The following is a 15068-nucleotide window of genomic DNA, read 5'->3' as shown; positions in this document are numbered from 1 at the left end:
GATTTCCTAACTTCTGGGAGTGGAATTGCGACGGCTTTTCTGGTAGTGCTAATTTTCCTGTCTTCTGGAAGTGGAACAGCAAGCCTTTCATTCGGTGCTGATTTTCCTCACTTCTGGAAGTGGAACCGCGATGGCTTTTCCGACGGTGTTGATTTTCGTCACCTTCAGGAGTTGAACTGTGACGGCTTTTCCAACGGTGTATTTTATATCTAACTCCTTTGGGTAGTGACATGATGATATTACCGGAGTCCTACGTTAAGCCAACTCCTTGCATAGTGATGCGGTGTATTGCTTTTTAGACTACCCCCTCGAGCTGGCGTCTTTTGGACAACTTCTTGGTTTAGTGTCTACTGAACAACCATTTAGGGTAGTGTTTTCAAACTAATCTTTTGGAGTAGCTTATTTTAGCCAGCCCTTCAGGGTAGCGCCTACTAGCCCATTTCTGAGCTATCGCTTTCTAGCCAACTTGCATTCTAAGCTTAGAACTTGTCTTGCTTGGCTAACATCGTCCTCTGGTCCAATGTGAAGCACATATTCAGTGGGTGCTGCTAGCGTTAATTGCTTGCATTACCATAGGCAAACCCCCTCATTTATCACGGTGATGAAGCCACAAATGTGTTTGCTATCTTCCAAAAGTTCACAACTCTCCTTATCTTGGTTGTGTTCACATAAATTCATCATAAATATAGAAATTATTGTACATCAAATATCATCAAAGGTGTTGGTTTCAGAAAACGGACTGTCTAATGTTTGTTTTTTCACCCGTAGAACTAATTAGATTGTTACATAAGAATAAACGATTTGTTACCAATCCATCTTATTGAGAATAATAAGAGGTTTCTTTTGATTCAAGTTAAGAAAAACCGAAAACAGATAATCAATCCTCGGAGATATCTCTGTAATCTTCTAGCATTGCTAGTGCAACCACAACTAATAAGAATGAACTGATTTCCTTCATCTCTCCTCCTAATTCCTTCACCTCCACTTGAATGGGCCTCTTGGGTCTTTTAGAACATACGACTTTATATTGGACTTGAAATTTTAAGTGAACCTCTTGAGTTTACTGTCTATACAAACTTTATGTTTAGTGTTGAATGATTTTTCAGGGCTAACCCGCCCAAAACCCGTCATTTTACGGTCCGACCCACCATCTTGACGTCTCCTACCCAAATCAACGCAAGTTGCGAGTTAGTAGGACTGATCATAAATAAAAACTAAAAATAAAACATTGTAATTAATTAAAATTTTTATTTCATAAACAAATATTTATAATATATATACTAATTATTAATTTTATGTACATTTTATATGAAGTAATCAATCAATATAAAAAAAAATCACAATTTTCACAAAAAAAAAAAGTATTATATCACCGTAAATCTGTCTAAACCCGCCCCGAAGTGGGCCGTCTGAACCCGTGATCTGACCTATGGTTTTTAACAAAAATTTCAACTTAGATGGTCGCAAAACAGGTCCGTCCACCCCCGACGGGCGCAACACAGCCCTAACAGCTTAAGTGAAGAAAATGTGAATGGGAGTGTCAAGAAGAAGTTTTTTTTGGTAAAACAACTGTGTATAAGGCCAAATCCTCCAAGAAGCGACCTTCCATGAGTGATCTGAAAGTTAAAATTGCAACATTTAGAAGAAAAGAGAGTGTTAAGTCAGATAATAAAGACGCAAGGTCTCAAAAATTTAAGCGAGGGAGGAATGGGAAGAAGGGAAATAATCATTTGGGGCTTGACGAAGCTTCTCGATTGCAGAGGAGGACGAGATACCTCTTAATAAAGATTAAGCTGGAGCAGAATCTTATTGATGCTTATTCTGCAGAAGGTTGGAAAGGTCAGAGGTATAAAAATCCTGTGTCCTGTGATCTTTTGAGAAAATGCCTACTTGCAGATTCTACTCCTCGATTGTTTTTGTGCTTTCGATGCATTTTATCACAATAAAGCATGTCATCTTAAAGGAGGCTAACCAATCTACATAAAATGTTCATCAAAGTTGTTGCATTTGGTGTGTACACTAGGCATTTGACGTGGTAGATAGGAGGCACATGAATATTTTTGTAAAATGAAACTTGAATAGTCATCATAAAATGCGTGTGAAGGGCAGCATTTCAGCCTCTTGGTGATTCTGTTACCCGACAATTTTTATGTCCAGCCTAGAATGAATTATTTTGAGTTACCATAGGTGTATATAGAGAATACAGTGTACGGTTTTTCTACAAAGTTCAATCTCTAACTTTAAAATTTCTTATCTCTTCGAAAATGTTTGGTGTTTGCTGTATTAGTTAACCTCTAAGGCAATATTATGACAAACTGTGGAGTATAAGTTACTCCTAGTTCGTGAAACATCATGATTTGCACACTTTTAAAATGAGTGGACATTTTTCTCCAGCCGTGAGAAGATTAAACCAGAAACGGAATTACAAAGAGCCAAGAAGCAAATATTGAAATGCAAGCTGGGAATACGTGAAGTTATTCATCAGTTGGATTTGCTTAGTTCTGTTGGATGCATTAATAATTCAAAAGTTGCTCCTGATGGATCAGTTCATCATGAACATGTAAGTTTTTTTCCTGTGTGTAATTTGTAAGGGGGTTTCGTCTAGTGTTTGATTTTCAACTACCCATGCATTGACAAGCTAATCGGAATAGTGCAAACATGACTTTGATTAGTGGTTTACCATCTATAGCTCTAAATATCATTTGAAGAGAAATATCATGCTAGTGTTCCTTGAAATTGGCTTCTTTTTAATAATATGATGGTCAGAATGAAGCTATTTTATTTATTCTTCAGTTAAAATTAGGAATTCAATATTCTTGTTTCAAATTCAGATAATATGTTCCAAATGCGAGTTGCGAGAAGCTCTACCAGACAACGACATTATACTTTGTGATGGGACATGCGATCGTGCTTTTCACCAAAAATGTCTTGATCCTCCTTTGTCAACTGAAAATAGTGAGCCTGTTTACCCTTATTTTATCATTTTAGTGGGGATCAAGTCCCCCCTTTGAGGAACATCACACATCTGGAATCATTCAATGTTCTTTTGTGTACTCGTGTAATGAAGTTATTGAATTTTCAGTTCCTCCAGAAGATGAAGGATGGTTTTGCAAATTTTGTGAGAGTAAGATGGAAATATTGGAAGCCACAAATGCTCACCTTGGTACCAACTTTTCTATGGACAGTAATTGGCAGGTTGGTTGTTTGAAAAAAGAGATGAAATTCATTTTCATGATTCCAGTTCATAATTTGATGGGATAGGATCATTTGAATCATAACAGGACGTGTTCAAAGAAGAAGCTGCATTACCTGATGGTGGAAATTCTGTTGTATGTCATGAAGAAGAATGGCCATCGGATGACTCTGAAGACGATGACTATGATCCAGAAAATCCGGAAAGGATTGAATACTGTTATGGTGATAGTATATCTGGGTCTGATGATGATGATTCTGGATATAATTCCAGCTTTCTTGGGTCGCTTGAGGATGAAGCACTTCTTTCCCCTGGAAGATATGAAGATACAAAGGATGATTCTCTTGAGTTAAACGGACTAGACTCAGATGAGATTAACGCTGGTGAAATTTTATGCCGTCCCAGACAGCGAGCAGCTGTAGACTATACAAAATTATATGATGTGAGGATTTAAAATTTATTTAACATTTTCTTTGCAATGAGAAAAATAACATGTTCCAGCACCTAAAACATCGAATAAGCCATTTTTCACAAGTTTTTATATCAAGGTATAATTTTCTTTTTGAATCACATAACAGCCGTGAAGGCACTTGGTGCGAAGTAATTCCTATACACATGAATAACTATTGATCGAACTTTCTTGACTTGATGGCTTTGGGTCGTAGGTCCTCCCCATCCAAACACTTGGTATCCCCAGGAGGGCTCCTAATTCTTTGCTTGAATGTGTTTTCACATAGTTGAATTTCCTGTCTTTAGGAAATGTTTGGAAATAATGCTCTTGAAAATGAACAAATTAGTGAAGATGAAGACTGGGGTCCCACAAAAGGAAAGCGGAAACGAAAGGAGGCTGATGCTGCAAGCACCCTCATGACTCTAGGAGAAACCAATGAAAACATTTTAGAAGATGTGAAAGAGACCCCATCAGGCAAGAAGGGTAAAAGATCCATTTTCAGACTCCCACATAATGCCGTCGAGGTATCATACATTGATTTTAATCTTGTCCTCACTATTCAAATGATGTGCCAATTCTGTTTCTAATGTGTTGTTGCAGAAGCTTCGACTCGTATTCGCCGAGAATGAACTTCCTGTCAGAGCTGTAAGAGAGGGTCTTTCCAAGCAGCTAGGCCTAGAATTTGAGAAGGTGACCATATGGTTAAGCCTACGTTTGTCTTATTAGTGTTAGGATAAGAAGAGCCTACTCGTTGACTCTTCATTTGGAAACAGAAATCATAAGCAATTAGACCATTTTTGTTGAGCAAGATTTCCCCACAAGCTTAGATGGCATTTTTATTTTACCATTTGTAGGTCAATAAATGGTTCAAGAATGCGCGCTACATGGCACTAAAAGTCAGAAAGGCAAGGCAGTTCCTGATTGAATTTGCTTTAAACATTTCATGTTCTGTTATCTTCCGTTATTTTTTCATGACTTCTTTCATTTGAAATCTTCATGTCCATAGCAGTATGCCTTTGCAGTCCAGTCCATTAAGACCTTGTACAACAGTTCATTTCTTTTGAAAACCTTTAATATCTCATATATTCCCTAATTTGCATTGCATCATTGATGCATTACTCAGTGTGCACAGTTCTCATTAAGTTTGAAGTTGAGTTTGTTAACAATCAAACATAGCAGGCAGAAATATCTAAACTGTCTGGGGATGCCGGTTCCATTCAAAAGAAAACTCTGTTTGAAACTGCGTCGGATGAAAATGCTGATCAAATGGCACCAGAGGATAACCTGACATCACAAACTATTAAGACTTTTAAAAAATATACTAGAAGAAGGAACAACTACTTGCTGACCGATTCTTTAATGAAAAAGAAGAGGAAATGGTCGTTGAAATCACCAGACATGAGAAAGGTAATATGTTGCATTAACTTTTCGCTCTTACTTTATGCTGGCTTTCATCAAATATGTTCTAGAATAATAACTCTTTATTTTCCTGAGCATTGCCAGCAGGGCTTGATTTGCCCATTGACTTCTGCATTCCATCCTTGTTTAAACTTCGTAAAACCATAAAATACAATGCTTTGTTTGTGTTACATTTGCCTGTCGGGATTCAATAAATTGAAGAAAATTAGCATATATGCATTATTGACATGATATAAGATTTGTGTGAAGCCGTTCTTTGGTATTCTTTGATCTTTCTAAAATAATTATATGAATGCATATTTATCTTCGTTTTGTGTACTGAACTTTATTTCATGCGATCAGAAGATACCAGTAGATTTTGGTGATGATGAGAGCCTAAAACATCTAAGGGAGAAAGCAAAACAGGCTAAGAAGAGACTGAACAGCAAGAATAGGGTTGATTTGCTAGAAGCAGAAGCTAACATGGAAAGACTCTGTCAAATTAAGAACAGAGTGGAGAAACTCCGGCAATCTTTACTTCAATTTCCATGCCAAATGTTTAGCAAAACCAATGCAACTACTTCAAGTGATTCATCTGTTATTTACATACCTGTAGCTGAAGTAAGGGAGAAAAGGTGACATTTTGTTTATCTTGCTAATATCTCCTTTGATTTATAATTTCTTGCTTCTTACTTTAACCTTACCTCTCTGCAATTAGAGAAATAGAATGCCTTTTTTGGTGTATGTATACATAGGTCAGGTATAGTAAGATGACCAAGTTTTGCGGTTACTTCAAACAAACAATGAGCAATAAGTTTCCCTTGTAATTGATGCTATCATCGTGAAATGGGGGAAACAGGAAAAGAAAAGAAAAAAGATTTGTATAAATAGCTACCTTTATTTAGTCTATAGGTGATGGTTATTTGGTTCTTGAGATATTGACATATGACAGTGTGTTTTCCCATGTTAAATTCGACTTGCCTGCTATGGCTAAATAACCAATGAACCCGGTGGATCTCCAACCGATGAAAACATTGCCTCAAATGAGCCTTACCGCCCATAAGGTAAAACATGAGTCGAAGTCGAGATTATGTTAACATGTATGACACAAAAATTGAGGGTATTTCCGACATGGTATCAAAACTCCAGGCCGAGCTAAATAACTTAATGATATTTAAAAAATGGGGCTTGTAATCAAATCATTCAAAAAATCTCGAACTTGAACTAAAAGATCACTTCTGATTTCTAGCATAAATTTGAGTTTTTTCCCCCTTTTGTTTTGTGTCAATCACGAATATCACTCATAATTCAACTAGTTCTAATGCAACACCAGGTAACATTAAGGTCCAATCGCCTGCATTGAACTTGTGGAGAAAACAGAACACTCTTTTACGATGACAACCTAGACCATGGCTTTGGCACTTATGTTGCCTCATAATTTAACTCTGGAACTCCCCTCCTTTGTCACCGTCGTGAAGAAATGAGTGCGCGTAGGTAATTAAAAAAGGAGGGTGGGGGTTGGGAAGATTAAAATAGGGCTGCACCAGGTTGGTGACATATCTAAAAACCAACAAACATAACAAAGCATGATATGGAGCCCCAAATAGAAGACAGAACATTGCTCTTTCAATCTTAAAAATTATATCATTTACAGCATCAGCCCGTTGTAGTGGAGATCATATGAAGCTTAGATTTTTTATCGTTCAGATGCATGTAAAATACATTTTCTCCCCAGAATTTAGTTTCTTGTCACGATCATGAAAGGTCCTGAGAACCATTACTCTTTGAACAATTCAACTTGCGCCTTTTTGCAGCTAGCCGAGGTCTCAACTGCATATCACGTTATGATTATGTTAGTAACTTAGAAAACAGAAAAGTTATTGCCTTCTTGGCAACTGTAATTGACAGGATCTCTTCTCCAAAACCAGAAATCAAAGGGTTTTTACGGCAAATAGAAGTAGTAAATGAGGTTTGTAGGATTAAGATTCCAAATCACACATCAGGAATAAAGGAGAGCAACTGTTCAATTGAAGTTCATTTGAACTGGTACAGTTAGCACCAAACTTGAATCAAAATACACCAGAAATTATTAATGTGAGCAAAACCATGATTTGTACTAGCAAAAAGGGATAAAGAAAATGTAACAAGCCATGAAAGGGTAACTTAACACACCAGTTCTATGTACTTCAACTGTTTCATGACTTCTTCTGTGTCAATCTCCTGAATTCATAAGAGATGAGCATATCAGTACACAATGAAACCGCTTTAAAAATGTGTAAAATAGATGCAAATCAAACATCATGAACTATCTCCAAAGTAATAAACATTTTTCGGGCGCACGTTAACTTCGGAGGAAAACAATGATACTGAATGAGCTTCACCATTTGCAAGCACTTAGGTGGCATTAAAAATGTGTGGGAAATGATGGAAAACAATAACTATTAGCATCTGTTCTCCCGCACTGGTTTTAGCATCCCAGATTTTCATTGTCACATTTGGGGCACAAACTTGAAATGAAAGGAATTCATTTCTACATATAAAAAGACCACCAAGTTTTGAACATGTTAAAACAGATCAATTTCTGAACATTTATCGCAGGAATAAATAAAATCTGAAAGGCAGCACCTTCTGTTACCAATACTCCTTTGAGATTTTGGTTTGCCATTGGGTGTTTTAAGACATCATTCTTACATCTCAAGAGAAAATGAAGTAGGCCTTCTGGAGAATGAAACAGAACCATGTTACTGCAAAAGGAAAAAAGAAATACCTGGGGTACAGCACAATCCGCATGAGCTGGATCCCAATGAATACTACAAAAGCATTCCCAATTATCAGTTTGAACTTCAAAAAGAGGGGCCCTGCATGTGTCAGCAGAGAAGATAAATATTTGCTTTTGTGTGTGTGTTTGTGTGTACAAGACATACACACATTTGAAAATAATTTACTGTTCGGAATATAATGTTGTGAATTTACACGGTAGATGCATTGATAAAGTCAATATTAGCCTGCGTTAATCGTATATTGAATAGATTGATTTGAATTATATGCATACCTAGGCATAACATATAAGTTTCTATGATCAAATAGTCCACTTCTGACACCAACAAATAAAAGTAATTTGTTTGAACGACAATATCAATGTTAAACAACTAAACCAGATGGATAATGTGATATAGGATACATCTCGACTATAAAACGTCATTAAATTTGAGAAAGCATGCCACCACCCAAGGAAGAGAGTCTATTAGTCACCAATGTACAGTGTTCTAAATGGCGGTCGAGGCGGCGAGTAGGCGGTAGGCGGCCCTCGACCGCACCGCTTATGCATGAGGCGGGTGTTTTAGGCGGCCCAAGCTATACGGCGTTGGGGAGGCGGGGCGAGGCGGCGAGCAGGCAGGCGAGGCAGTCAAGATTTTTAAGTTGTAGTCAACAATTTTAAAAACCTAGTCAAAGGCAACTATTTTAAATATTGAAACCCTAACACACATCACTTTCTTTATTTTATTTTTGGTTTTCATTCTCAACTCTTAACTCTCAACCACCACACACAATCCGCCCACCGCCGCCCGTTTTTTGGTTTGCACATTATCTAGATGATATTATATTTTGTGCTTAAACATTATTTAATTGCACATTTTATATAAAAATGATTATATTTCATGATTATCTATAAAAAAAATTACTTAAAAAAATTCAACCGCCTAGGCACCAGCGGCCGAGGCGGTAGGCGGTCACCGACCGCCCCGCCACCGCCTCCCGCTATTTACAACCTTGCCAATGTATCAGTGTGTTGAGATGGGGCCGCATTGGGCTGTGTGTCGGATAGCCCCCTTCTCAACCCTCTAATATACTGGTGACTAAGAGGCTCTCTTCAAATGGAGTGAAGCCCGCACCCGGCACACAGCATACAGAGGGACAAGATCAATCTAAGTAGTGGGGAAGCCGGCCAATCCATCATGTAGGCACAGAAAAGATAGCAAACTAGGTCATCAGTACAGCTAATTGTTTCTTAGTGGCATAAACATCTCCTCTTTGAGGGACAGGCATGGGTTCAACCCATGTAAAATAAAAAAAATCCCCCACCCCAATGTTGTAATCAAAAATTTGAGAAAGCTTGATTCTATTAAAGTTTCTATCCCCATAAAATGTCCTGATTCTTCCACTAACATCCTATGACTTAATTTTTTGCTCTCTATCCAAGAGATTCAATTATTGATTCATCTCGGAGGATTATTTAATGAGGTAAAACAATTTTGTCAATTCCCCATCAACATCCAAAAGGCAAAGTTTATGCTCATAATAATTCGGAAGTGAAATCAGAAGTATTTACCTGCGCCATTTTCCACACATGGTTCCATCGACACCTTGTCCAACGCCTTCAATCATCTCCCGACACTGAAGCCAATTGCCAATAGAACTGAGCTTCAAAGGTTGGGTCCATTTCCATTCCTGGATAAAATCATGAAATTTACCATTTAATACTTATCCTGAACATGACGCCAACTTAACACAAAAGCATTATCCTCTAAAAATTTACCCATGAGCAATCATCTTCAAGAGGATCAATTTCTATCGGGACACCATTAAGATCACATTTACTGCAGCATTTGTGAACATCAATTACACACAAGGTTAGCTAGTAGTTGGTCTAAGAATTTAATCATAAGCTGAAAAGCAGGAAAGGGCATGAAAATAAAAGGAATAGAACCTATTAAATTGAAAACCCAACTAATTGGAGCAGTGCAAAAAATCTGGGACGTGATATAAGTCGGAAAGATTACAAGACATGAATACAGAAGTAATCGCTGACTGAGAAACTAAATTAGATGAGCAAAGGCTGCAGGCAACCTTCATTAAAAATAAACTCATCATGAAATTTATTGCCATAGAGATCGCTTGACTTGGTTATTCTGAACTAAGATTTATACTACTATCCTATATCTCCATATTGTGAAAATATAAAGCCGTAAAGAATAGAGATGGAATTTCAACATGTACCAATGGTAGAAACGGCACATTAAAAAACTACCGAAACTAAAATATAAAGACAAATATTGCTTTACAAGGAAGAAACTGCAAAACAAATATGGTGCAATGGTTTTAGTATTGTGACTAACCATTATCGGCAGTGGGATAATATGCTCTTCCAACTGAGTATGATTACAGGATAACACTGTTATTTTTTATGACATGTACAGAACAACTCCTTACAAAAACCCAAAACACTGTATCTATGGATGATAAGAAAAGTTGGACTTCGAAGAATCACCAAATGATCTAGGGCAGATGAGAAAATGGTGTTATATAGGCGAGGGGCACTAAAAGTTAACCAAATAATAATTATCTTATATCGAGAAGCAGATTTAGAGGTTATTATAATTTTGAAAAACATACTACCCACACGTGCCTAAGAAAGATATACAAAACGTCAGGGCTATCTATCAATCTCACATCATCCATTCGATCATCCCATCCGCGATACTTACACAGAAATTTCATGCAGAGAAAAATTAGCAAAGGATTAATATTCCAACTCAATTTAAAGGACTGCAAATAAATTAGGAACCCACCCATCAATGGGACCAGACCAATCAGGAACACTTGCTTGAAATTCATCACCAATTCGCACACTCGACATATGCGGCTCAGTATCTCTGAACATGAACTCCAGGGATCCTAGTTCACCTACTGATGCTGAAATGCCATTTTTTCCAATCTCCGTGCTGGTATTCAAATTACCAGAAGATTTCTCCTTCAGTATTTTGTGCTTCTTTTTCAAGCAAGAGTTGCAAAGCCATTCACCAGCAGGTATTCTTGCAGCACGAGGTTCGCAGCAAGTAATATGAAAGGCATCTTCACAATTATCACAGATTAACAAGTTCTTCGAAGTTTCCAAATGCCCACAGACTTTGCATGTCTTTGAACAGCATCTGCTGCCAGAGATACCAGTATTTTCAGCATCTGCTTTATTATGTCTTGTCCAAACTTTCTCAAGCAGTCCCAGACTTCTTAGAATTGAAATGCATATATCTCTTTCTGAAATATCTGGCACCTTCTCAGTTACCAAAGCACCAGAAGAAGAGCACTCGCCTGCATCCTCCACATCAATTTTCAAGTAAGCCGATCCAACTTCCAGATTTGACTTTGAAGATGAACAATTGTTGCCACAAATGACATTCAAAGCTATGTCCACATCACTTATCAAGGCCTCTTCAGAACTTGCTCGTTCCCTAGTTGGACACTCATTAAATTCTATTGTGGTATCTTGATTACATTCAACTGCACACACAACAGGAGGCCGTGCAGATTCTATCCTTAGTTCAGAAATTTTCTCTTGGGGAAGCCCAGCAGGAGCAACATCAGAACTGATGGAAGAGCGGCAACCATCACTACACTTAGCACCAGAAGTTGGTTGGATTATGCAACTAGAGCTCTTATTCTGCTTCCTACGATGATATACAAAATACGGCTCAAATTTTTGGGACATTGGACTGTAGGTGGATTGCTGGAAACAATTTCCTACACAGTTTAAGGAACATGAACAGTAATCAATTTTCCTCCCCACGTGAAAAGGTTTTCCACAGCCTTTGATATTATACTCTCCACACATTGAACAATTTGCAAAACTTCTAGTCCCGGGAATTTAATCATGTGCGAGTCCAGGTTTCATGAAGACAGGCGCATAAGATGCAATTTGACCATTTCCATGTAACAGATGGAAATTTGCATCATCATTCACAACTGAACCACAAAAAAAAATTTAGAAAACCAGGCACCCGAAAAAAATTTATAAGCAGGTTTTTAGCGGACAAGTTCTATCGAATAGATGGTAAGAAAGTATTAGTCAAATAATAACATCCAGGTACTAAAGATATCATATCATGACTAAAGCACAGTGCATACAAGATGCTATATTTGATGACTTCCTGTTAAAGGTACCTTCATAAACAGTATATCGTACACTATTCACCTTAGTAAGAACTAGTAAGGCAACACACTATTTTCTGTTTTTTTCTCATTGCATTGACACCTTAGTCCTCTTGTGGATTTATTGTACCAAAATATNAACAAAATGTAAAGCTTTGGATATCTTCAAAACAAACACAAAAGACGTATTAGAAAAAAGAACAGAGCCGTTTACTCAAGAGAAACCGCCTAAGATTGCCTTGATCAGCCTCCCTTTCCCTGAAGTATCTAGCATCCTGTCATATTTAGAAGAGCAAACGGCCTAGAACTCCCAGCCTTGAGATCTCTCTAGCTTGTAGGGGAAATTCAATAGATATCTTAACACAGAGAATCATAGAGATAAACAAGAGGTCATTTTTTAAGAAACCTATCCGGTTCACAAAAATCACAGAAAAGCGATCGGCGACCAATCTTTATTACTAGGGTGACAATACCTCTGGCTTAACTCTCATCAAAGACCTGCCTTCAGAGCAGTATATCTCTATTTTCTTTCATGTAGTTGAATAAACCATTGATTAGCCCCATGTATTTCTCCTAAACATATTATGTGTGACATATTCTAATATGTACCACTGTTGTTTGACTTGTTTCTAATAGCTTTTAATGAAATTTAACAAAAAAAACAAAGGTAGATGAACAAAGGGATCCAGTAACATGAGTTGTACTTGTCTCTTAACTAATGCAAATCTGTGATTAAGCGGAAACCTATCTATCCAGTTTGGACTGAAAGATCAAATTTAAGATGGGATCCAAAATTATTTCTTTGTATAACACATATTATCCTGATAAAGAAATCTAAGTTAGTTTTTGGTTTATTGGGGATCATATTATCTCCCTTTTCTTGCACACATTTTCCATAAAATTAGTCTAGATTATCTTTATAATCCAATATTTTCCTTTTACATTATATCACAGACCAATGTCAAGAAACTCTCGCAATGAAACAATGCTTGTGACCCATCTGTTATCAGATTAATTCATCTCACAAACAGTTTCTTTTTTCACAGAAATCACAGATTAATTCTGATCTCATTTTCCATTTAGGTTTTTCCGGTAAAACATTGCTAGCTTTCTCAAAAATAAGCAACTATTCTATAACAAAAACGAGCAATCATAAACAAATTAAACAAAAATTCACCCTTAACGCGAATTTTGCACATGCTGTTCAAGTATACCAGATAATCAAGAATCAAAACGCTGCCAGGATCAAACAAATAACTACTTCAAAACTACTCCCACGTGATTTCCAAAAGAGAGCACAACGCAAAATTGAAGAATGAAAGAAAAGTACCAAAATATTGAAATTCTTTTATACCTTTAATCCCCCATTGCAACAGTTCATGAGAAGGCTCTTGTCTCCAACAAATTTTAAAGGGTTGGGGGTTTTCTTTCTTGGAGAATGATGGACAAATGGGGGAGAGGGGAGAACGCTGCAGCCGTGTACCATATACAACGGTATTTATATATGCGAGCAGATGTAAAATTGAATTAAATTATTCCAAGGCCAAAAAAATATCTCTATCTTTTCCTTTTTTTCAAGTACAAACTTTTTATTATTATCATCACTGAATTTTAAAATAAGATTTCAAAAGAGTTCATAGTTTCTTGTCAAGTACTTTCATGGATTATGCAAAACATGGATTTACAAACTAGTTTGATCAAACCATGCAATATCATGACTTGACTTCAATTAAAAAATTATTACTAATAATAGGATATCACTTTTATCGAAAATAGCAAGTTGTTTCGTTACGGATCAGTTTTAAATGAAATTTAATATGATCGCGATGACAACACTAAAAAAATATTATCCGACGATTTCCAGATACATCATTTACATTCATAAAATTAAAATATTCGATATTTGTGGTGTGACTAAATTTTAAAATTCTTTTTATTATGGTTTAATAAATTCGAGAGTAAATATGATCCAAGTAGATATTGAGGTATTCGAGTTGGTAAAGTAAGTGGACGTTTAACCAATTGTATGGATTTCGATTCCTCTTACCATTCATTACACTCGTCTGTCGCATAGAGCTTGCTCAATGCATTTTAACTGACTAACATGGCTTGCAGTTTTGTAGGTTATTGTCTTAGCTAAGTTATTTATTCAATGCGCATCGAAAAATACTGGTTGGAGATTACATCTTCTTAAAAAGAAATAGGATCCAATGAATATCTTAAATGTAGCTCCTCCATATTCACATTTTTTATTACTTCGTAAAAATAAAGTGATGGCGATATTTAGTTACATGATCTTGTTTCACAATTTAATAGATATTGATGGGTTTGAGGTTCAATTAAAGATATAAACGAAACGAATCGAGTTGAATATAACAGCAAATCTAATGTTCGAGTTCGACTCGAATTAGTTTTATTCGAGTCTGAGCTCGATTCGAAACTCAAAAATTTTAAAAAATTTTGCTCGACTTCGGTATAAATTAAAGCTAGAGCTCAAGTTCGGCTTGAAAGATTCGAACATGTTCTTGAATTTTTCGAACTATTTTTCGAAAATAAGTTTTCGAAATACTCAAAATTTATTTATTTAATATATTATTATATTATATTAATAAATATTAAAACTTACATATTACAGCTATTAGTTATCCGTCATTTTAAAAAAATCATAAACTGTCGGGTTTGCATGCTTATTGTTTTACCAAAACTCAACCTGTTAAAAATTCATCTTACATTTGTAATTATTATACAAAAATTATAGGATATAAATACACATATATGGCAAAAATTTCCGGCCTATACGTGTTCCAAGTCCCAGATTACACAATTATGTCAGCCTTTTGTGATGGATTAAATAAATGGGCTCGGAATTGGTCATACGTAGTAGCCCAAGTGTACATGTATTTGGGCGCAAATCGAGCAAGAAAGCCCGGATTATGTTTAAACTTCCCCAGAATTCAAAACGCTATGTATAAGCTTAAACCCCAAAATAAGTATCTAGGGTTGCATTAAAGACTTGATGTTAAATTTTGAGACACATGTTTCTTTTAAATGTAGGCTTTGATGTTTTGATTTTTACAAAAATAAAAAAAAATTCAAAAC

The 15068-nt window shown here is 36.3% G+C and overlaps 2 protein-coding genes across 7 annotated transcripts; one reads left to right on the top strand and one right to left on the bottom strand.

Moving 5' to 3' along the window:
- The first annotated feature begins 1444 nt into the window (after positions 1 to 1444).
- On the top strand, positions 1445 to 5692 carry LOC140960099 (pathogenesis-related homeodomain protein). 2 transcript variants are annotated; one of them, XM_073418231.1, is made up of 10 exons: positions 1445 to 1846; positions 2395 to 2560; positions 2832 to 2955; positions 3083 to 3195; positions 3282 to 3635; positions 3950 to 4168; positions 4245 to 4334; positions 4499 to 4549; positions 4824 to 5051; positions 5409 to 5692. In XM_073418231.1, the coding sequence occupies exons 1-10, from the start codon at positions 1608 to 1610 to the stop codon at positions 5679 to 5681; spliced, it is 1857 nt and encodes a 618-aa protein (XP_073274332.1). In that variant the 5' UTR covers positions 1445 to 1607; the 3' UTR covers positions 5682 to 5692. The 2 variants fall into 2 exon arrangements, with proteins under 2 accessions (XP_073274332.1, XP_073274331.1); XM_073418230.1 differs by having other exon boundaries at positions 5406 to 5692.
- Positions 5693 to 6382: 690 nt separating this feature from the next.
- LOC140960172 (uncharacterized) lies at positions 6383 to 13472 on the bottom strand. 5 transcript variants are annotated; one of them, XM_073418327.1, is made up of 8 exons: positions 13300 to 13455; positions 12184 to 12236; positions 10613 to 11783; positions 9580 to 9640; positions 9373 to 9491; positions 7810 to 7900; positions 7215 to 7262; positions 6394 to 6872 (listed from the first exon to the last, which is right to left on the bottom strand). In XM_073418327.1, the coding sequence occupies exons 3-8, from the start codon at positions 11650 to 11652 to the stop codon at positions 6798 to 6800; spliced, it is 1434 nt and encodes a 477-aa protein (XP_073274428.1). In that variant the 5' UTR covers positions 11653 to 11783; positions 12184 to 12236; positions 13300 to 13455; the 3' UTR covers positions 6394 to 6797. The 5 variants fall into 5 exon arrangements, with proteins under 5 accessions (XP_073274430.1, XP_073274428.1, XP_073274426.1 ...); XM_073418329.1 differs by lacking the exon at positions 12184 to 12236 and having other exon boundaries at positions 6383 to 6872; positions 7810 to 7852; positions 13324 to 13472; XM_073418325.1 differs by lacking the exon at positions 12184 to 12236 and having other exon boundaries at positions 13324 to 13472.
- Between the last annotated feature and the right edge of the window lie 1596 nt (positions 13473 to 15068).

This window comes from Primulina huaijiensis, chromosome 15 (assembly GCF_012295235.1).
Source record: "Primulina huaijiensis isolate GDHJ02 chromosome 15, ASM1229523v2, whole genome shotgun sequence".
In the NCBI taxonomy this organism is placed as follows: Eukaryota; Viridiplantae; Streptophyta; class Magnoliopsida; order Lamiales; family Gesneriaceae; genus Primulina; species Primulina huaijiensis.
The sequence above is the reverse complement of the archived record's forward strand: the minus strand, read 5'-3'. Positions and strand labels throughout refer to the sequence as shown.